Raw genomic sequence first — 21,895 nt, 5'->3', positions numbered from 1 at the left:
AGTCCGGCGATTAATTGCAACTTTTGCTTAATGGATTGCTTGCACACAGCCAATCCAAGACAAAACAAAACAAACTAGTCCCCGCCCGCACTTACGCTACCGCTCCCTCTCTTCTCTTGCCCACACACTCACTGACGTCACTCACCTCACATGCTGTCACCTGTTAAAGGGCCACACACACACATACGCTACTCTCATAACACTGGAATAAAATGGCATCTACAGTGCCAGGATTCAGGCGAGAGCGACTGGCCTCTAAAATGCGCCCTACTGCGCTGAAGGAGCGCTCACTTGCGGCACTTGTTGCTGGGACGCATAGGATTCTCTTTATACATTTAACTATGTCTATAAATTTCCGAATTGGTTCAACCGCCACCCGCCCGAATCTATTTAAAATCTATTTTTTTCGTCATGCATCCGCCTAACCCGCGGATTATCCGCGGACTCCGCGGTTGTGTCCGCAAACCGCGCATCTCTATAGTGGACTGTCTCCAGGTAATGTTGCAATTTCCCAAGCCAACAAAGCAAATAAGCCTTAGAGAAAGCGTTCAAAAGGTGCTAGCTCGATGCTAATTTAAATTGAATATGCAATATTTATGCTACTGATCAGCATTAGCGACTTTACATGGGGATTTCAACCCTTCCAAATCTGGTAATGAAAACTACAACTAAGATGCAGGTTACAATTAGGCATTGGCCGATATTCGATAATTCAATTAACTGACGATTAAGGAAAATTAATAAATCGTATTGTTACTCTGTACTTTTGTTTAAAAACGTTCATAAATTGATTGTCAGTTAAGTAATGTACAACTCAACCTCTGTCTACATATTCAATATTGAAATTAAACTTTGCTTGTCAATACTTTATTTAGCCATTCTATTTATTGTTTTGGTTGTGTATACTCCCTCCTTGACATATTTTATTGATTTGGGTTGTGATTTTTATTCAAGTGCACAATTGTATATTTGTAATATATTGTTCTTATTCGACTGATTTATTTAACTTTGAGATTTAAAAGTTTTCATTGAAAATACAATCCTATAATATACTAGAAACACAAGTTTATTGCATTTGAAATGATATACATGCATTATTATTATGCATTATCCTTACATCAATGGTTAATTTGGTCTCATAAAAAACAATGGCAATAATATCGTTTATCGGCAATAATTTGCAGGTCAATATATCGTCAAGCAAAATTTTTTATCGGCCCAGGCCTAATTACAATAAAACATCTGGTGTGTAATCAGTACAATACTTACAGTATTAACACTTTGTAGGGCTCAACAAAAAACAAGACTGGCACATTGAACTTCACTGCAAAGACTACTTCCTTCCGACAGCAACACACAGACAAACTGAAATTAATGCATACTTGCAAATGAGATTCAAAAGGGTAAGAAAACAATATATAACAACTGTGCAGCATAGTTATCATCAGCTCAGTGTTAAATGTTATTAGGATGTTATTATTAAACAAATAAAAATGTTTTACCACATGTTGGGTACCCGTTACAGTGCCCGGGAATTGGTACCGTATATGTTCAAATGTGAAAGGTAGTCATCCCTCGTCACACTCCTGTTATTGGAACACTGCTACAGTATATAGAAGCACTGTAGATAGATAGATAGATAGATAGATAGATAGATAGATAGTACTTTATTGATTCCTTCAGGAGAGTTCCCTCAGGAACATTTAAATTCCAGCAGCAGTGTACAAAATTGTAAAAAGTAAAAATTAAATAATGGGGGTATAAATGGAAACAAAATAGAAAAATATTACAATAGAATAAAAATAAAAAGTAACAATGAGAATAAAAATATAACAGTAAAATAAGAATATAACAAGAGAAACTAGACAGTAGTGACCATGTTATGAAAAAGTATTGCACTGTTATTGTTTTGCATCCCCTGTCATCCTAGTACCCCCCTCCCCCCAGAGAGGAGTTGTACAGTCTAATGGTCGAGTCGCCAGAAGAAAGCCATTTCTGCGCAAATGTCACAAAGTATCCCGCTTACATTACGCCAAACAGCACAGAGACAAGCCTCAAAACTTCTGGAACAAAGTAATTTGGAGTGATGAGGCCAAAATGGAACTTTTTGGCCACTCGACCATGCAGCCCATTTTTCTTCAAGTGCCTCCTTATTGTGCATCTTGAAACAGCCACACCACAATTTTTCAGAGAGTCCTGTATTTCAGCTGAAGTTATTTGTGGATTTTTTGTTGCATCTCGAACAATTTTCCTGGCAGTTGTGGCTGAAATCTTTGCTGGTTTACCTGACTCCCTAATTTTCCACTTCTTAATCAGCATTTGAACACTGCTGATTGGCATACTCAATTCCTTGGATATCTTTTTATACCCCTTTCCTGTTTTATGCAGTTCAATTACTTTTTCTCGCAGATCCTTTGACAATTATTTTGCCTTCCCCATGACTCAGAATCCAGAAACATCTGTGCAGCACTGGATGAAAGATGCAATGGTCTGTCAGAAGCCCAGAAACTCACTGACCTTTTATACACACACAATAATTACAAAGAAACATGTCACAGGTGAGGATTGGAACCTTGATTAGCCATTCAACCCTGTTTCTGTCAACTTTTGTGCATGTTATAAGATCAGAGTCCCTGGGGTATGAAACTTTTGATCAGGGTCATTTGGGTACTTTCTTTGGTCATTTTGATTTAAAAAGAGTAAACACAGTTGTTTGCCAATAAATAGCTTCACACAACCATTAAACATGAGTGGAAGAAATGTTTTTGTGTTATCATTCATATTCTCTGAAGAATGGCCAAGAAATCATAAATTCTCCCAGGGTATGTAAACTTATGAGCACAACTGTATATATTTGCAAGGCCATTTTCGAGAAGGATACTTAAGAGAAACTACATCTTGTGAGACAATGTCGGCCAACACCGGAAGCTATCCCAGCGGTGAAATAGTTTGCCCGTGACTTTCACACGAATCAACCGACTACGAGCGGTACCACTGGCTTATACGGCGTCGAATGGGCACTACAAATTGTGAGTTAAAATATTTTATTTCTTCATTTTTTTCATGTTTCATTTGTTTTATACAATTCTTTTAATTTTGACAGTACCACATAAGATATGTTTTAATTGCTGAAGCGGGTTTATTGAATGTTAAATTCGCCGAAAAATAGAACGTTTTGTACACTGTTGAGGGGATCCAATGCTCAGTAGTGTGCAAGTGGGTTTCTGTATAGTATCTAAAGCCGTGTCCATGTGGTGACATAAATTACGGTATTTTGAGAGGTGAAGTCAGACTAAGCAGGACAACAATGAAGGCCTAGCTGAGAAATGCACAGCCCGCCACTGGTTGATACATACAGTATTCTATTTCAGTTGGGCAAAAAGGGCTACAAAGATCAACAGTATCACATCAAGGATAAGTGACTCAACTGCAACAATATTAGCGTACGCTCGTCTGATGGCCCAATGCAATGTGCAAATTCCAAAGCAGCCCTGAAAATCCAATCGAATGCAAAACGACGACAACAACAGTAATGCCAGCAAAGCTGTCTGGAAGACACTAAAAGCAGCTCCAGAGACAAGCATCTGATAAAAATAGAGAAACTCCACTCCGCCATCCAGCAAATTTCCTCTCTAAAGCAATTTTATATTCGATAAGTGGAGAGGCATTCTTAGCGTAATGGATCAGAATATGATCTCCGTCCGACGACTTAAGAAGAACACAGCCCCAGCGTGCGGGGCGACCAGGACTGCTGCATCAGATAACCACGGAGAGAAGTGCAGGAAACGATAGATGGAGATGTGATGCACTGGAAAAAAATTAGATCCTCGAAGAAAAAAGAAAAAGGAGTGACAAACAAACACCTTGCCATACGTTGACAGCCAGAAGATGACCATTCCTCAGCCAGATCTGCTATCAGGGATAATTACTACTCCCACCTCACATATACACGGCTGTAATTAGCCTCTTAAAACATGATTAACATGTCTCAATTAAGCCAGTCAACATTTGCATAATATATTAGCCGGCCTAATTGCAAGTGGGTACACGTCAGAGGGGAGAGCGAAAAAGACAGGCATGGTAAAGCATAAATAGCATAAGCAGGAAAGGCTAAACGGGAATCCATGTATGATATAAGTCACTTGAAAAGCAAACTGACAGTCAGCGCGTCCCCGCTTGGGACCGGCGCATGTTTATTCTTATTCACTTAGATTCATATTTTTGGTGAACGCTTCCTATAAACCCGCAAATCAAAGCCCCGGCAGAATTTTCTCAGGAAAACTTCACTGCCACGTTTGAAGTTATTTATATGAAGTTATTTATGAGAGAACAGACAGGGTCCTGTTCGGCCTTATTTCCGTGGAAACTAAAACACGGAGGGGCGGCGAGGGGTGGGGGGATAAACTGCTGCTTCTGCACTTCCAAGCCGGGGACAGATATACAGTCCCGCAGCTCGCGCGGGGATACCAAGGACATAGCCATTAGTTTCAGGACAGCGCTACATTGGAGACTAATGCCTCCATCTGTCAGTGGAGATGAGAGGAGGGTAACAAAGAGAGGCAACACTAACCTCTGAACTCATCATGGACAGCTGTGTCAATTAAATACTGAAAAACAGCAACGGAGGGAGCCATAGTCACCGGTCGGTCCGCCACGTCAACTAGTAGCTCCATCACTGTTAGCGATAAGGGGTCATTTGCTGTGTGTTTTGCAGAGGGAATTAATGTTCTTCCCAATTCCTTCAATATAAGCAAGGGTGTCAGTACAAAGGACTGCTTTGGCAGGAAGTTATGTGCATGCCAAAGCAACAGTTGGAGCTATTACACTTAACCATTGTAACCAATAAGACACCTGAAGAAAGTTGTTTCCAGAAAAGCCAAACCTAAAACTAGAAAGTAGGAATGTTATTGTTTTACCTGAGTCCCGATAAGAAACTTTGATGAGATAAGAAAAGAAGTAACTAAAGTAAACAAAATAGCTTATTTTATTCAATTTAGAATTTGCTAGTATTGTTGTAAATCACATTTGTGGTATTGAATGCCACGTACCGTATATTTCAGACTAAAAGGCCCACTTAAAATCCTTTCATTTTCTCAAAAATCGACAGTGCGCCTTATAACCCGATGCGCCTAATGTACGGCATAATTCTGGTTGTGCTTACTGACCTCGAAGCAATTTTATTTGGTACATGGAGTAATGATAAGTGTGACCAGTAGATGGCAGTCATACATAAGAGATACAGTACATGTAAACTGCAATATGATGGCAGTAAACAACACCAAAACTTTAAAGGCCTACTGAAATGAATTTTTTTATTTAAACGGGGATAGCAGATCCATTCTATGTGTCATACTTGATCATTTCGCGATATTGCCATATTTTTGCTGAAAGGATTTAGTAGAGAAAAACGACGATACAGGTCGCAACTTTTGGTCGCTGATAAAAAAAAGCCTTGCCTATACCGGAAGTAGCGTGACGTCACCGGAAGAAGGACTCCTCACATTTTCCCATTGTTTACAATGCAGCGAGAGAGATTCGGACAGAGAAAGCAACGATTACCCCATTAATTTGAGCGAGGATGAAAGATTCGTTGATGAGGAAAGTGAGAGTGAAGGACTAGAGTGCAGTGCAGGACGTATCTTTTTTCGCTCTGACCGTAACTTAGGTACAAGGGTTCATTGGATTCCACACTTTCTCCTTTTTCTATTGTGGATCACAGATTTGTATTTTAAACCACCTCGGATACTATATCCTCTTGAAAATGAGAGTCGAGAACGCGAAATGGACATTCACAGTGACTTCTATCGCCACGACAATACATCGGCGAAGCTCTTTAGCTACTGAGCTAACGTGATAGCATCGGGCTCAAATGCAGATAGACACAAAATAAATAAATCCCTGACTGGAAGGATAGACAGAAGATCAACAATACTATTAAACCATGGACATGTAAATACACGGTTAATAATTCCCAGCTTGGCGAAGCTTAACAATGCTGTTGCTAACGACGCCATTGAAGCTAACTTAGCAACAGGACCTCACAGAGCTATGATAAAAACATTAGCGCTCCACCTATGCCAGCCAGCCCTCATCTGCTCATCAACACCCGTGCTCACCTGCGTTCCAGCAATCGACGGAAGGGCGAAGGACTTCACCCGATCATCCGTGCGGTCGGCGGCTAGCGTCGGCTAGCGCGTCTGCTATCCAAGTCAAAGTCCTCCTGGTTGTGCTGCTACAGCCAGCCGCTAATACACCGATCCCACCTACAACTTTCTTCTTTGCAGTCTTCATTGTTCATTAAACAAATTGCAAAAGATTCACCAAGACAGATGTCCAGAATACTGTGGAATTTTGAGATGAAAACAGAGCTTTTTTGTATTGGATTCAATGGGGTACCAATACTTCCGTTTAACTAGTGACGTCACGCGCATACGTCATCATACATAGACGTTTTCAACCGGAAGTTTAGCGGGAAATTTAAAATTGCACTTTATAAGTTAACCCGGCCTTATTGGCATGTGTTGCAATGTTAAGATTTCATCATTGATATATAAACTATCAGACTGTGTGGTCGGTAGTAGTGGGTTTCAGTAGGCCTTTAAATGTTCCATTAAGAATATAGAACATTACACACGGCGCTCAAACATCTGTCAAAATATTTTTAGTACGACTTCGGTAAGCTATGAAGCCGCATCGCTTAATGGATTGTCGGCGCATTAAACCTACGAGTATTATTATAGTGTGTGTATATGGACCGCAAAATGGCACCTATTAGCAGACATATTACCTGCCGTTTTATTCCGCAATATTATGCAAAACCAACTTGTCTTACCTTCTGGTACCTGCTGATGTGTATTTGGGATCTGCATTAGTCCTGAAAATGTGCACGCCTCCGCAATTGTAGTCCATGCCGACACCGTAGTCATAAGCTTCTTCTTTTTCTCTACCTTCTTATGTGGCATTCATCTTCCGCTGTTGCCATTTCTAATATAAAGTAGTGTAAAGTTCTTACTTATATCTGTCAGTTGACTAGCTATCAAAACGCTAAAAACTGTAGTGGGTTTACATAATTCACCCACGGAACTTTAGTTATTAGAGGGTTCCGGTCGGACGTTTTTTCACGGGACACATTTCCGGCGTTGATGTTGCACTAGTGAGCCACATAGGAGAAGATGCTGCTCCGTTATTGATTGAAGTAAAGTCTGAATGTCATTAAAACAGTTAGCTCCATCTTTTGACACTTCTTCCACTCTCATCCTTGCACGCTACAACAAAGATGGCGGGGAGAAGACGCTGTCGAAGGTGAAGAGACGCTCAGAAAGCTACTTGAAAATGGTCTGTAAAACATAATCCATGCAACACTTTCACCTAGAACCACCATCACATGTTATGTGGACCACAAGATAGTGTTTTACATTTAGAAAAAAATCATAAAATGACCCCTTTAATGCGCTTTATAGTCTGGTGCGCCTTTTGTATGAAAAAAGACCTGAATAGACCCGCTCATCGGCAGTGCGCCTTATAATCCGGTGCACCCTATGGTCCGAAAAATACGGTACATGTTTTAACAAAATAAAGTGGCTAATGCACAATAACTAAACAACTGTAGAAACTACTATTGGCTCACATTTAAATCATTTGGGTTTTGCTCTCAATGCCTTCCTGTATCCAGAGATTCACTCCCTGACTTTGTAAACAATAACGAAAACTACCAAAAAATAATTTTGTAATAAAAACAATAAAAATAAAAATATTGATCGAATCACTTTTGTATCGCTTATATACTGATACTATACTAGGTATAAGATAGTATCGACATCTGGATCGATTGCCCCAAATTCACATTGAAGCTTTTTGTGGCGTCCTGCTCGGTGTGTTTGTAGCAGGCTTAACCATTCATTTTTCCTCTAGTCCTCCAGTGATTACGATAATTGGAAAAAACGTAGTTCCTTTTCCGCCATGGTGGTGAGGATTAGTATCTTAGAAGTGGCTTCGCACTGTAGATAAATTATGTGTTCATTGTTCTCAAATTCAAGCCAGTGTTCTGAAAAGACATACAGCCTCCTGGAATTAACGCAACTCCTACATGTGTGTAAAAAGGATTTTTGGAAATGTAATTGTGTCTCCATTTTGGAGGAATCGTTAACAAGATCCATCAAGCTATGTAAACACTGTGACACAGCTGCGGTAAAGATTGAATGGACTCGGCAGCTCCTCAGCCGATCAGTTAATAAAAAGCAAATATTGGCCTCGATCTGATCCCATGATCAGGATCACTAGTTAAAAGTTAAGTTGATTTTTTTTATTTTATTATGAAAATGTATTCCATTTCGGGATAGACCAAACCATTTAAGCAGCTAAAAAAAAACTCCTTCCGCATCTGTAACCGGATCTGCATCAAAATGTAGTGGTTTTTTCCTTCGCCCGTTTGTCACACCTCTACAAATTCTTTGTGGAATTTATTTTTTGTCTACTCTTACTTACTAACTAATTAACCTACAAACTGGGAACAAAACAGAATTTACGCTTAATTAAAAATGGAAAATGGAGACGCACAGGTTGAGTTATCAAATGTCAGTAAAAAAATAGTGCTGTCAAATGACACATTGTTTTAAATCAGATTAATCACACTTTTGAATTTTGAATAATTGTTACTAATCACAGGTTATTTCCTCACTTGAAAAAGGTTACATTAAAGGCCTACTGAAATGAATTTTTTTTATTTAAACGGGGATAGCAGATCTATTCTATGTGTCATACTTGATCATTTCGCGATATTGCCATATTTTTGCTGAAAGGATTTAGTATAGAACAACGACGATAAAGATTGCAACTTTTGGTATCTGATAAAAAAAAGGCTTGCACCTACCGGAAGTAGCGTGACGTAGTCAGTTGAACATATACGCAAAGTTCCCTATTGTTTACAATGATGGCCGCATGAAGTGAGAGAGATTCGGACCGAGAAAGCGACAATTTCCCCATTAATTTGAGCGAGGATGAAAGATTTGTGGATGAGTAAAGTGCAAGTGAAGGACTAGTGGGGAGTTGAAGCTATTCAGATAGGGAAGATGCTGTGAGAGCCGGGGGTGACCTGATATTCAGCTGGGAATGACTACAACAGTAAATAAACACAAGACATATATATACTCTATTAGCCACAACACAACCAGGCTTATATTTAATATGCCACAAATTAATCCTGCATAAAAACACCTGCGTGTTTGTTATGCTAGCTCCTAGCTCCTCTGCTAGCTCCTAGCTCCATAGAACACGCCAATACAATTCAAACACCTGATCAACACACACAATCACTCAGCCCAAAAGACCGTTTACCTAACCCAAGGTTCATAAAGCTTATATATTTTTAAAAAGTTACGTACGTGACGCGCACATACGGTCAAGTTATCGAATGTTTAGCAGCCAAGGCTGCATACTCACGGTACCTGATATTCAGCTGGGAATGACTACAACAGTAAATAAACACAAGACATATATATACTCTATTAGCCACAACACAACCAGGCTTATATTTAATATGCCACAAATTAATCCTGCATAATAACACCTGCGTGTTTGTTATGCTAGCTCCTAGCTCCTCTGCTAGCTCCTAGCTCCATAGAACACGCCAATACAATTCAAACACCCGATCAACACACACAATCACTCAGCCCAAAAGACCGTTCACCTAACCCAAGGTTCATAAAGCTTATATATTTTTAAAAAGTTACGTACGTGACGCGCACTTACGGTACGGTACGTGTTATGCTAGCTCCTAGCTCCTCTGCTAGCTCCTAGCTCCATAGAACACGCCAATACAATTCAAACACATGATCAACACACACAATCACTCAGCCCAAAAGACCGTTCACCTAACCCAAGGTTCATAAAGCTTATATATTTTAAAAAAGTTACGTACATACGCAAAAAAAAGCCAAAGCTGCATACTCACAGTAGCACGTCTGCGTCTTTGTCATCCAAATCAAAGTAATCCTGGTAAGAGTCTGTGTTGTCCCAGTTCTCTACAGGCGTCTGTGTATCCAAATCAAAAGTCCTCCTGGTTAGAGTCTCTGTTATCCGAGTTCTTCCATCTTGACTGCATCTTTCGGGAATGTAAACAAAGAAGCGCCGGCTGTGTACTGTTGTGGCTGACTACGTTCGAAAAATACGTCCATTTCGCACCGACAACTTTCTTCTTTGCTTGCTTGGCTTCCTTCTCCATAATGCAATGAACATGATTGAAACAGATTCACGAACACAGATGTCCAGAATACTGTGGAATTATGAAATGAAAACAGAGCGTTTTCGTATCGGCTTCAATGTGGAAGGCATACCCGTGTTCGTCGGGCTACGTCACGCGCATACGTCATCCTCAGAGGCGTTTCGAACCGGAAGTTTAGCGGCAAATTTAAAATGTCACTTTATAAGTTAACCCGGCCGTATTGGCATGTGTTATAATGTTAAGATTTCATCATTGATATATAAACTATCAGACTGCGTGGTCGGTAGTAGTGGGTTTCAGTAGGCCTTTAACTTAAAAAAAAGACCCCGATATTTAGAGACAAATGCTATTTTATTGTCATCCAAGAACATTTTTCAAAAACATGTTTTACTTAAATGCATGTCGTTTATTTGCTAAAAACCTGAAAACGGTTTTATCTAAAGTCCAGTCAGGGTGTTATTTGAAGAGAAATTTGCCAGAGAGCACACCAGTCTGAGTCTCCTCACTCATCTTCGCACTGACGTATGCATTGACCTGATCACTGACTATATAAAAACCTGTGCCGACTTACAGGTAACCATTCGAGGTCACAATAATGTGGTTAATCTGCGTACATACATGATTAATGTGATATCTTTTTGTGCTTAATCACAATAGTTAACTCGTTAATTTTGACAGCCCTATAAAAAAAGACAAACAAATTAATTGTATCTGAAACACAAATGTCATAAATAATTACCAATAGAGATGCAAGTTTTAACAGCTGTTTTAACAGGACATGCAGGAGACAATCACTTCCTGTCCATACCCTTTTTGTTATTTGTCTTTCCAAATTCAGTTTAGAGTTTGTCAATGTGTTTTCTCTATACTTACCAGGCCTCTTCCAAATACAGCTGGGCAGCAGTTATCGTCTTGAGCAGGCCTGGGCAATTATTTTGACTCGGCGGGCCAAATTTAGAGAAAAAAATGTGTCTGTGGGCCGGGTATATCTGATTTTTAGGAACACAACAAACAATGCAAAACCTCCCAATAATGTCTGATTGAATGCTAAAAACGTTATGACAGACCGCCTTAAAAACAGAATGGAATTTTATGTTTTTTTACTGAATGGGACACCCAGAATGTACATGAAAATAAAGAATGTGGGATTTACAATATTAACTATGAACGAAAAATCACTGAATATTGACAACATATGAACGCCCCCCCCCCCCCCCCCCTCGATCGACATATTTTACAAATCAAGCGAAACGCAACAAAAATGCAACAAAAACACGGAAATATGAACGCAAAGGGTAAAAAATAAAACCCCCTACAATCTGATACATCTGATATATCACTAAGCTTTGGAACTTTGTTGTAACAATCTCCTTCCGCGTCTGTCCCTGACACCTGCATTTCAGGCTGGCCGCTCTGGAAACGCTCCCCAACCACACTGCTTGGTGCTTCGTCTGAGCTGCTGTGACTTCGATTACCATAGTAACTAGTATATCATGCAAAAGCGCAGATTCCAACCATTGAAATACTTTGTATAGTTCAAGACTTACGATCAATTGAAAACATCACTGCACATCATAATGTCAGCTACAGTTCCCATCTTAAAGATCTAAAAAAAAATATTTGGGAATATCCGGCGGGCCAGATTGAAAGGCTTAACGGGCCGCTTAATTTGCCCAGGTCTGCTGTATAGCACAGATATCAAACTCAAGACCCGGGGGCCAGATCTGGCCCGCCACATCAATTTGTGTGGCCCCCGAAAGCGTGGAAATGTGTAAATAAATTACCTTATCTTTTCTTAATAAATGTATTACAAAAATAAATGTACGGCGTACAATTACATATATTTACACTTTAATCATTTCTCATAATACAACAACATATTGTATCATCATACTTTTCAAAACAATGTCATTGTTCAAATAAAGATAAATACTTAAATATTTGCTTGACTTATGATTTCAAAGCAAGTAATCCAACAAACTGTTCATGTAAACATTTCAATAAAGAGTAATAATACACTGTAAAACACAACAACCGTAGATTTTACAGTATAAAAAACATCACTGCACATCATAATGGCAGCTACAGTTTCTTAGACTTAGGCTTCCTTTATTGTCATTCAAGGTTGAACTTTACAGTACAGATAAGAACGAACGTTGCATTAGCTCTTTGTAGTGCAGGATAAAAGAGCAATAAGGTGCAGAGTGTTTGCATTTACAAATGAAGGTGCAGATATAAATACATTTAGTGTACAGATAATAATATTGCACTTTTGCATATGCATCCACGTTTATGGATGTATGTTATGTTGTCTTTATAGTCCAGCGAGTTACTCTGTTTTTGGGGGGAATTGAGGGGATTATTACGATGCGTTTAAGAGTCTTATGGCCTGAGGGAAGAAGCTGTTACAGAACCTGGAGGTTCTGCTACGGAGGCTGCGGCACCTCTTTCCAGAGTCCAGCAGTGAAAACAGTCCTTGGTGGGGGTGGGAGTTGTCTCGACTGATTTTCTGAGCCATCTTAAAGAGCTAAAAAAATTATTTGGGAATGTCCGGCGGGCCAGATTGAAAAGCTTAACGGGCCGCATGCGGCCCCCGGGCCTTAATTTGCCCAGGTCTGGTCTTGAGTTTCAATTAATCTGTTATCCATTAATCTTGCCTTTCTCCCTCCTGTTATTGTGTTTAGGTCATCACAACAACACACAACAAGCCTACTGGAAGACATCGCCGGGGCAATTTCTGCTGCATTTTAATAGAGACGGACATCGTGGAACTACACCCAGGTTACAACTCAGCACATTCGCTTGACTTTGCTTTGCACCCAAATTTTTAAAAACTGCTTCGTCCAGCACCAAGCGGCAAAGTGACCATATCAACTGAAAGGCGCGTTCGTGTCTAATTAGCGGCGCGGGGGCGCAGTTAGCGAGATGGACTGATTCAGCAGGTCTCCCGGCTTTGATAGGTTCAAGCAGCGTAATGCATTATCCGCCTGATCACATTAGTCGTGCAGGAGCTCCCCTTCTGACCTGCTCGGGCCTGCATGGGGGTAATGCGAGGCTGCTGACACAAAAGCGGTCCGATGAAACAGTCAAAGGCAAGGAAACAAAGAGAGAGAGTATGCTTGAAATCTGACACCCACAAACACAAACTTGGAGCGGAGCTTGTCTTCCTTTAACCTGTAAGCGCCAGCTTCCCCTGCTCTAATGGCTCTACACAAACAAGCCGCCACACAGGATGTGAGGCGAGAACAGGAAAGCAAAGTCTTCAGTGCTCTCAGGAACTGTTAAAGATGATGTTTGTGTTTGGAAAAAAAAAAAGATTTCAAGTGGCGACACAAGGCTCTCGCCTCCGCAGAGCTTGTTGCGGCTTGCTAAATACTCCCGACGTGACACCAGCCCCGACCCCGGCATGACTATACGGCAGACGGGGAGGGGCGGGGTCATCAGTTAAGGCCTGCTTTAGGCATGCGCTCCCGCCTCGTATGTCAGCTGCTCGCCAGTGGACACCTCGCTGCTGCAATGTCTCATATTGCTGCTGTCAACACTCACGCTGCACTTAAAAAGAGGCAGGCACACACACACACACACACAATGTTTGGAACTGTGCAACACTACAGGCAACAAATGATCTGTGGAGAATTATCCCTGAGGTGAATGGCTAAAAAGCAACACAGACATTATTTTGTTTTGCATCATTAAACGAATAAAGGAATTACAATCCGGGACAGACTGGAGACCTCCCACAGCTAAAACCAGATCTGCATCAAAATTTATTGAGTTCTTTCTCTGCCCATGCGCCATACCTCTATGACAGGGGTGTCAAACTCATTTTAGATTGGGAGCCACATGGAGAAAAATCTACTCCTAAGTGGGCCGGACTGGTAAAATCACGGCACGATAACTTAAAAATAATATTTTCTTTGTTTAAAAAGAGAACGAGCACATTCTGAAATTGTACAAATCAGAATGTTTTTTACACTAACATGTTGCGGTTAATAGTATTCTATCTTTATTTGTCGTTATTTATATTTTCTGAAAAAATTATCTGATAATGTTCATCAGTCAACTCATTGGTGTACATTTTCAATCTATCAATATAAAAAAATTATATCAAAATCAAATTACAGGATGTTATTTATGTAGTTTTATCATTTTCCTCAACTGATGTACTAACATCATGTGGTTTATTTTGTACATATGTAGCATCATCTACAAAGGTACAAAGAATTGCTATTGCGATATCCAGTGGACACATTTAGAACAGCTGTTTCTTTCATTTAAAAATTTCAGGTTAAATTTTATACTAAGCAAACTCATCCTGCGGGCCGGATAAAACCTGTTCGCGGGCCTGATCCGGCCCTCGGGCCATATGTTTGACACCCTTGCTCTATGACCTGTATGTCAAAGTCAAGGCCCACGGGCCAGATCCGGCCCACAAATTAACTATTAATGGCCCCCGGGATGATATTTGATTAGTATTAGAACCGGCCTGCAGGCCACAGCCACCTGCTGTTGTTTTGCACACACCAATACTCCATCAGTGTTGGCGCTAGGAATGGGTGTTACGGAAAAAGCTGGCAGCTTAGTTGCCAGAATTTTTGTGTTAAATGTACATTGTTTTTTATAACATTATATTGTTAATGGAAAAACAGTACAAGTTTTTTTTTTTTCTGGCAACTTAGCTGCCAGTTTTTCTACCGTGAAAACAAATGTACCGTTTTCCATTTACGGTAATACACCGTTAAAAACAGGGGCCGGATCCGGGCCACCAGCATCCAAAATCCGGCCCACGGGAAGTCCCAAATAAAAAAAAAAAGTTTTATTTTTTATTTTTATTTTTTAAAAATCTTTCATTTCTAATCCATTTTCTACCGCTTGTTACTCTCGGTGTCTCCTAGCCGCTCAGGCAAATCATATTGTCTAAAAATTAATTTTCCCATCGATAACGTGACAATGTTAAATGTTGATGAACATCAACGTTAATTTATGTTAAATGACAAAACTGATTACATCGCTGGAATGTAAAGACAATGTATATCTATCCATCTATATATATATATATATATATATATATATATATATATATATATATATATATATATATATATATATATATATATATATATATATATATATATATATATATTAGGGCTGCAACTAACGATTCATTTGATAATCGATTAATCTGTCCATTATTACTTCGATTAATCGATTGATAATCGGATAAAAGAGACAAACTACATTTCTATCCTTTCCAGTATTTTATTGAAAAAAAACAGCATACTGGCACCATACTTATTTTGATTATTGTTTCTCAGCTGTTTGTAAATGTTGCAGTTTATAAATAAAGATTTATTTTTTTTAAAAATAAAAAAAATAAAAAAATATTTTTTTATTTAAAAAGCCTCTGCGCATGCGCATAGCATAGATCCAACGAATCGATGACTAAATTAATCGGCAACTATTTTTATAATCGATTTTAATCGATTTAATCGATTACTTGTTGCAGCCCTAATATATATATATATATATATGTACGTACAGCCCGGCCCCCGGCCAAATTTTTTTAACCCAATGCGGCCCCCGAGTCAAAAAGTTTGGGGACCCCTGGTTAAAAACAACAACCGTAGATTTTACAGTCAAAAACTGGCAGCTCAGTCAACAGAATTTTAACGCAAAAAACAGTAGTACTTTTTTTCAATCTACAGTAATCTGCTGTAAAGAACAACGTAAAATGTATTGTCATTTTTATTAATTTGATGGGTAGTTTGCTGTATAGTTAAGTATTTTTATTTAGACAAAAACGTTTGGAAAGTATGATAATATACTGTAATATTTGTTGCAATATTGGATACTATTAAAGTTTAAAATGTATGCAATTTCAAGACGTACATGTATTTTTTCTGTCAAATGAAAAAAATCAATTACATTTAGTGAGAAAACATTAAGTGCTTTACTGACACATATCATTTCCAGGTGTTTGCAAGCCTGATAAAATGATGCCGTGGGCCAGATCCGGCCCCCAGGGCCTTTAGTTTGACACCTATGTCCTATCTGTTTTCCATAACTTTGTTAGCCTAAATGTAGCTTTTTTTAAGCGTTAAAATGGCTTAATGACCTAAAAATATCAATACTACAGTAGTATGGGCCACTAGAGTAGACCAAACCAATCAGTGTCAAGGTGACTAAAGGGTGTTATTTTTATGTCTACAGGGCTCTCACAATGTTGAAAAACATATTTAGGAGGTTGTAAATTATGAAAATATTCGATTTATAATGGATTACTACTTTGTGGAAATGTCGGAAAACAATTACACTAACTACAATACAGTACATTGTGCTATCATACAAAAAGTTTGGAAATCTGAAAATGTTTTACTTCAAATATATGTATGGTAAAAAACACAAAGCATGTTTTGACAGACCAATAAGGATGGATGTTTTAACCATGGCCTTATACAGTAGGACATGTTTGCATTGGCTGGGTAGCTTCCTAACTTCCTGAACCTCCCCTTTCCGGTAAATGGGATTGTAAATCATAATTGGGAAATGAGACAAAAAAAATTGCTTTCCCAGTTTGGAAATCTTCCATCCTGACTAAAATACGGTTATGGTACGGAACACAAAATTTCGATTTGAAGAAAATGCATGTTTTGATTGACAGTTCTGTCAATGGAGACGCATGTCATGCATGTTTTTAATTCCCTCGACAAAAATTTGGAAAGAAGCATGTCGGACGCTTGCATAGAAAGGATATAGACACAAAAAAAGAGCTGACAAATTACAGGCTGCTCGCATACGCTGCACTCAGCACATTTGGCTGTAAATGCCATGCTGAAGGTTTGACTCATTTTCTCTGTCGCACGCGGTGAAAGGATTTTGAAGACGAGGGTCGCCATCAACTCCTCCGAATGGGATTTTCTTGCTTCAGAGAGGCGAAGGGGGTTCATTTCCAAACTTGGTGTTGAAATGTGCAGAAAAAAGGGGAACCTCTTCTTTGTTGCCAAGAATGGTGGGAAGGGAAGAGCAAGAGAAGGGAAGGGGAGGCACGGGGAGCAGCCAGGAAAAGGTCCAAGTCACTTTGTTCTTCTTTTTGGAAAGCGAACTCCAGTTGAACCCGGGGAGACGCCAGACAGTTTACAAAGAGCCAGGCATTACTGTCTCACTTTTCCCAGCCTTGCAATTTAGAAAGAGGGCCCCAACCTATATGGATTCCTCCTCGCAAGAGCACTCTTTAACCTTTATAAATCTGTAGAAAATCCCCACGTGTCCTTTGGTTCCCTTCTCCTCTCGCCGCCAAATTCTGACTCACAGGAATAAAACGTCCATTTTGAATTAAGTGTTTATTTTCAGCTGTCTGCGCGGCGGCAAACGCAACAACAGCAGGCGTGCACAAAGACGGGGGTCTCTTAAAAAAACCTCTTGACAGCTTTTTTTTTTTTTTCCGCCGGCGCGAGCTCAAAGACGAGGTCAAACTGCAGACTTTGTTTTATTTTCCAGCCTCGGAAAGCTATTTCTCAAACGAGCCGCCGCTCGGCCATATTCCTCCCGAGATTAATCACAGGCTTTCATCATGTGAGTCGCTCCGGTTTAATTTGCTGCTAAGTGAGTAATAATTCACACATTCCTTTTCATGACTTTGACCCTTGTTGCAAACATAAACAGAAAAATCCCCGCCCTCTACACCACTCCTCTCGCCGACTAGCCGCTGCATGTAAAACAGTTCACTTAGCAAACACCATCAAACTCGGGCCGAAGGGAGCTGACAGAGGGTGAGAAAGCCCAGCCCAGCCCTGAAAACACTCCTGTGCATTGTGTGCCAGCCACTCTGCTGGGGACGCACAACCGCTCACATGCATGGCGTGTGACGTTTGTCGGGGGGGGGGACGCTGAGACACGACATGTACAGTAACATTGCATGGTGTGCATGACTTATGATTAGGACAGATCGACAGACAGCAAGCAAACTGACCTGTTTTCTCCTTTATTTCACACAAGACGTTGAAGAGTGCAGGTTTCATTCTGTGGCAGTTCAATGCGTGTTTCCTGAAAAGAGAGAAGAGATGCATGTCACAAGCAACTACTACTTAAAAAAAACCAAAACATAAAAGCCACTTATCTTCAGTTACGACAAGAGAAAGACGTCAAAGAAGCATAAACGTAAATTTTTTATATTTAAGCCTATAAGTCATAATTGAGGGGCTTTTTTCAAAATACAGTGAACTTCAACGTTTTGTTCAAATGTACCAGAAGATGTGTGAACTAGCTTCCATTTATATGTAATCCCCACGCAGTTAGTTGCACATGCAATTTCCATATACATCTTGTTAAATAGGACTATATAATACCATTACTAGAAAATATGCATAAAAAATGTTCAGTTCAGTTTCAGTTTATTTTGAACATGCATACAATACAATGTAATGCATCACACAATTCCAGTTGTTTCATTACAGCACGTCGGAAAAGGAGTAGGAAGAAGCAGAGCTTATTTAACCCTACCCTCCATAGCAATTTTATCCAATTCCCTTGTTCTCTGTAACAAAACAGTGAACAAATAAATAATGAATAAATATACCATAATAAGCAAACAAATATTAAATACATAAATAATCTTTGTCTCAATAAAAAAAAGTAAAAATGTGCAGCTACTATGCGACATCTTTATATTTAATGCATAGTTTCCGAAAAAACACTAGACAGTTGCACAACACCTACGATACATTTTGTTCCAAATGAGTGGCATTACCACAGGAAACGATGCATAAATATGTGCAAGTTTGGTAAATATTAAAAAAAACAATTAGGATTTTTACCATAAAGTAAATACACAATGTAACACAACAACACTAGTCAGTTGTACAGCACCAACACCAATACATTTTTGCTACTATTATTGGAAACTATGCATGATTTAGTACAACTTCCTTAACTAAGTAAGCATTACAATAAAATTTGATATTTACTTCATCGTTATTTGGTCTTGTTACCATAAAGTAAATACACAATGTAACACAACAACACTAGTCAGTTGTACAGCACCAACACCAATACATTTTTGCTACTATTATTGGAAACTATGCATGATTTAGTACAACTTCCTTAACTAAGTAAGCATTACAATACAATTTGATATTTACTTCATCATTATTTGGTCTTGTTACCATAAAGTAAAAACACAATGTAACACAACAACACTTGTCAGTTGGGCAATACAGTTTGTTCTAAATGAGTACTACTATTATTGGAAACTATGCATGATTTAGTGCAATTTACTTAACTAGGTAAGTATTAAAATATAATTTGATATTCAGTTTATCGTTATTTGGTCTTGTTACCATAAAGTAAATGCACAATGTAACGCAACAACACTAGTCAGTTGTACAACACCTGCAATGCATTTAGTTCCAAATGAGTACTACTATTATTGGAAACTATGCATGATTATGTGCAACTTCCTTAACTAAGTAAGTATTAATATATAATTTGATATTTAATTTATCGTTATTTGTTTTTGCTACCATAAAGTACATACACAATTTAACACAACAACACTAGTCAGTTGTACAACACCTACAATACATTTTGTTCTAAATGAGTACTACTATTATTGGGAACTGTGCATGACTAAGTAAGCAATAATATATAATTTGATATTTAATTTATTATTTGTTTTTGTTACCATAAAGTAAATACACAATGTAACACAACAACACTTGTCAGTTGTACAACACCTACAATGCATTTTGTTCTAAATGAGTACTACTATTATTGGAAACTATGCATGATTTTGTGCAATTTCCTTAACTAGGTAAACATAATTTGATATTTAGTTCATCGTTATTTGGTCTTTTAACCATAAAGTAAACATACAATGTAACACAACAACAACACTAGTCAGTTGTACAACACCTACAATACATTTGTACTATTATTATTGGAAACTATGTATGATTATGTGCAATTTCCTTAACTAGGTAAGTATTAAAATATAATTTGCTATTTAGTTAATCGTTATTTGGTCTTTTTACCATAAAGTAAATATACAATGTAACGCAACAACACTTGTCAGTTGTACAACACCTGCTATGCATTTTATTCTATATGAGTCCTACTATTATTGGAAACTATGCATGATTTAGTGCAATTTCCTTAACTAGGTAAGTATTAAAATATAATTTGATATTTAGTTAATCGTTATTTGGTCTTTTTACCATAAAGTAAAACAACAACACTAGTCAGTTGTACAACACCTGCAATACATTTTGTTCTAAATGAGTACTACTATTATTGAAAAACAATGTATTTAGTGCAAGTGTATTAAAATAAAGTGTGATATTTAGTTCATCGTTATTTGGTCTTATTACCATAAAGTAAATACACAATGTAACATAACAACACTAGTCAGTTGTTCAACACCTACAATACATTTTGTTCTAAATGAGTAAGTACTACTATTATTGGAAACTATGCATGATTATGTGCAATTTCCTTAACTAGGTAAGTATTAAAATATCCTTTGATAGTTAGTTCATCATTATTTGGTCTGTTTACCATAAAGTAAATACTCAATGTGACATCTTTATATTTAATCCATAGTTTCCGAAATAACAAGTTAGTTGCACAACACCTATGATACGTTTTGTTCCAAATGAGTGGCATTACTACAGGAAACTATGCATGAATATGTGCACGTTTGGTAAATATTAAGAAACATTTTTTTTATCTTTTTACCATAAAGTAAATGCACAATGTTCATAACAACACTAGTCAGTTGCACAACACCTACAATGCATTTTGTTCTAAATGAGTACTACTATTATTGGAAACTATGCATGATTATGTGCAATTTCCTTAACTAGGTAAGAAATAAAGAACAATTTGATATTCAATCCATTGTTATTTTGTCTTTTTTATAAAAAAAATCACATTTAAATCACTTCCAATGTATTTTGCATGTACATCTTGTTAAATATAAGTAGAATGCACAATATTGTCAAGTTGGTAATCAATAAAAAGCAACTATGTAATATAGTTATATTTAATCTATTTAGGTAAACACACTAGGTACACTAGTCATTTGCACAACAGCCACAATGCATTTTGTTCAAATTGAGGAGTAGTACTACTACTGTAAACTATGCATGAGCGTGTGCAACATCCTCAATTTGGTAAACATTAAAGAACAATTTGATATTTCATCCATTTTTGTTTACCGTACAGTTAATACACAATGCAACACCTCCAATGCATTTTGCATGCACATTTTGTTAAATTTGAGTAATATGATGTGCAACATGTCCTATTATACACCTTCAAGGGCACTGATATGGGGAAAAAAAACTCTAAATTGCCTCCAATTATAATCTAGACAGACAATGCAAGACAACAGTGTTGTTTGTTTAACTAATCACGAGGATATGCAACAACCGTTTCATTTTCAATATGTTTGACATATTTAATGCATATTTACTAAGGTTGTTTTCCCACCACAGGAAACACAACACTGTATTTATATTACAAGTGCCGTTGCTCTACAACATGTCAGATTGTTTGAAAGTGAAACAGAACCGGATAAAAAAATATCAAAAACATCTTTGGGGGCGGGAAAAAAAAGTTTTGATTAATTAAAGGATTAATTGCCAAATGTTGGGGCACTCGCGTGGGCGTGATTGTCTT

The 21,895-nt window shown here is 38.2% G+C and overlaps 1 protein-coding gene across 5 annotated transcripts in view; it reads right to left on the bottom strand.

Annotated features, from left to right (window-relative positions):
• LOC133630840 (pre-B-cell leukemia transcription factor 1) overlaps positions 1–21,895 on the bottom strand; it is a 309,529-nt gene that overhangs the window by 148,374 nt on the left and 139,260 nt on the right. For all 5 annotated transcript variants that reach the window (XM_062022627.1, XM_062022629.1, XM_062022628.1 and 2 more), the window contains one exon: positions 18,189–18,262. In XM_062022627.1, the coding sequence (XP_061878611.1) occupies positions 18,189–18,237 (49 nt within the window). In that variant the 5' untranslated portion in view covers positions 18,238–18,262. The remainder of the gene's footprint in view (positions 1–18,188; positions 18,263–21,895) is intronic.

This window comes from Entelurus aequoreus, linkage group LG16 (assembly GCF_033978785.1).
Source record: "Entelurus aequoreus isolate RoL-2023_Sb linkage group LG16, RoL_Eaeq_v1.1, whole genome shotgun sequence".
Classification (NCBI taxonomy): domain Eukaryota; kingdom Metazoa; phylum Chordata; class Actinopteri; order Syngnathiformes; family Syngnathidae; genus Entelurus; species Entelurus aequoreus.
Note: the sequence above shows the minus strand (reverse complement) of the source record. Positions and strands in the feature narration are given on the sequence as shown.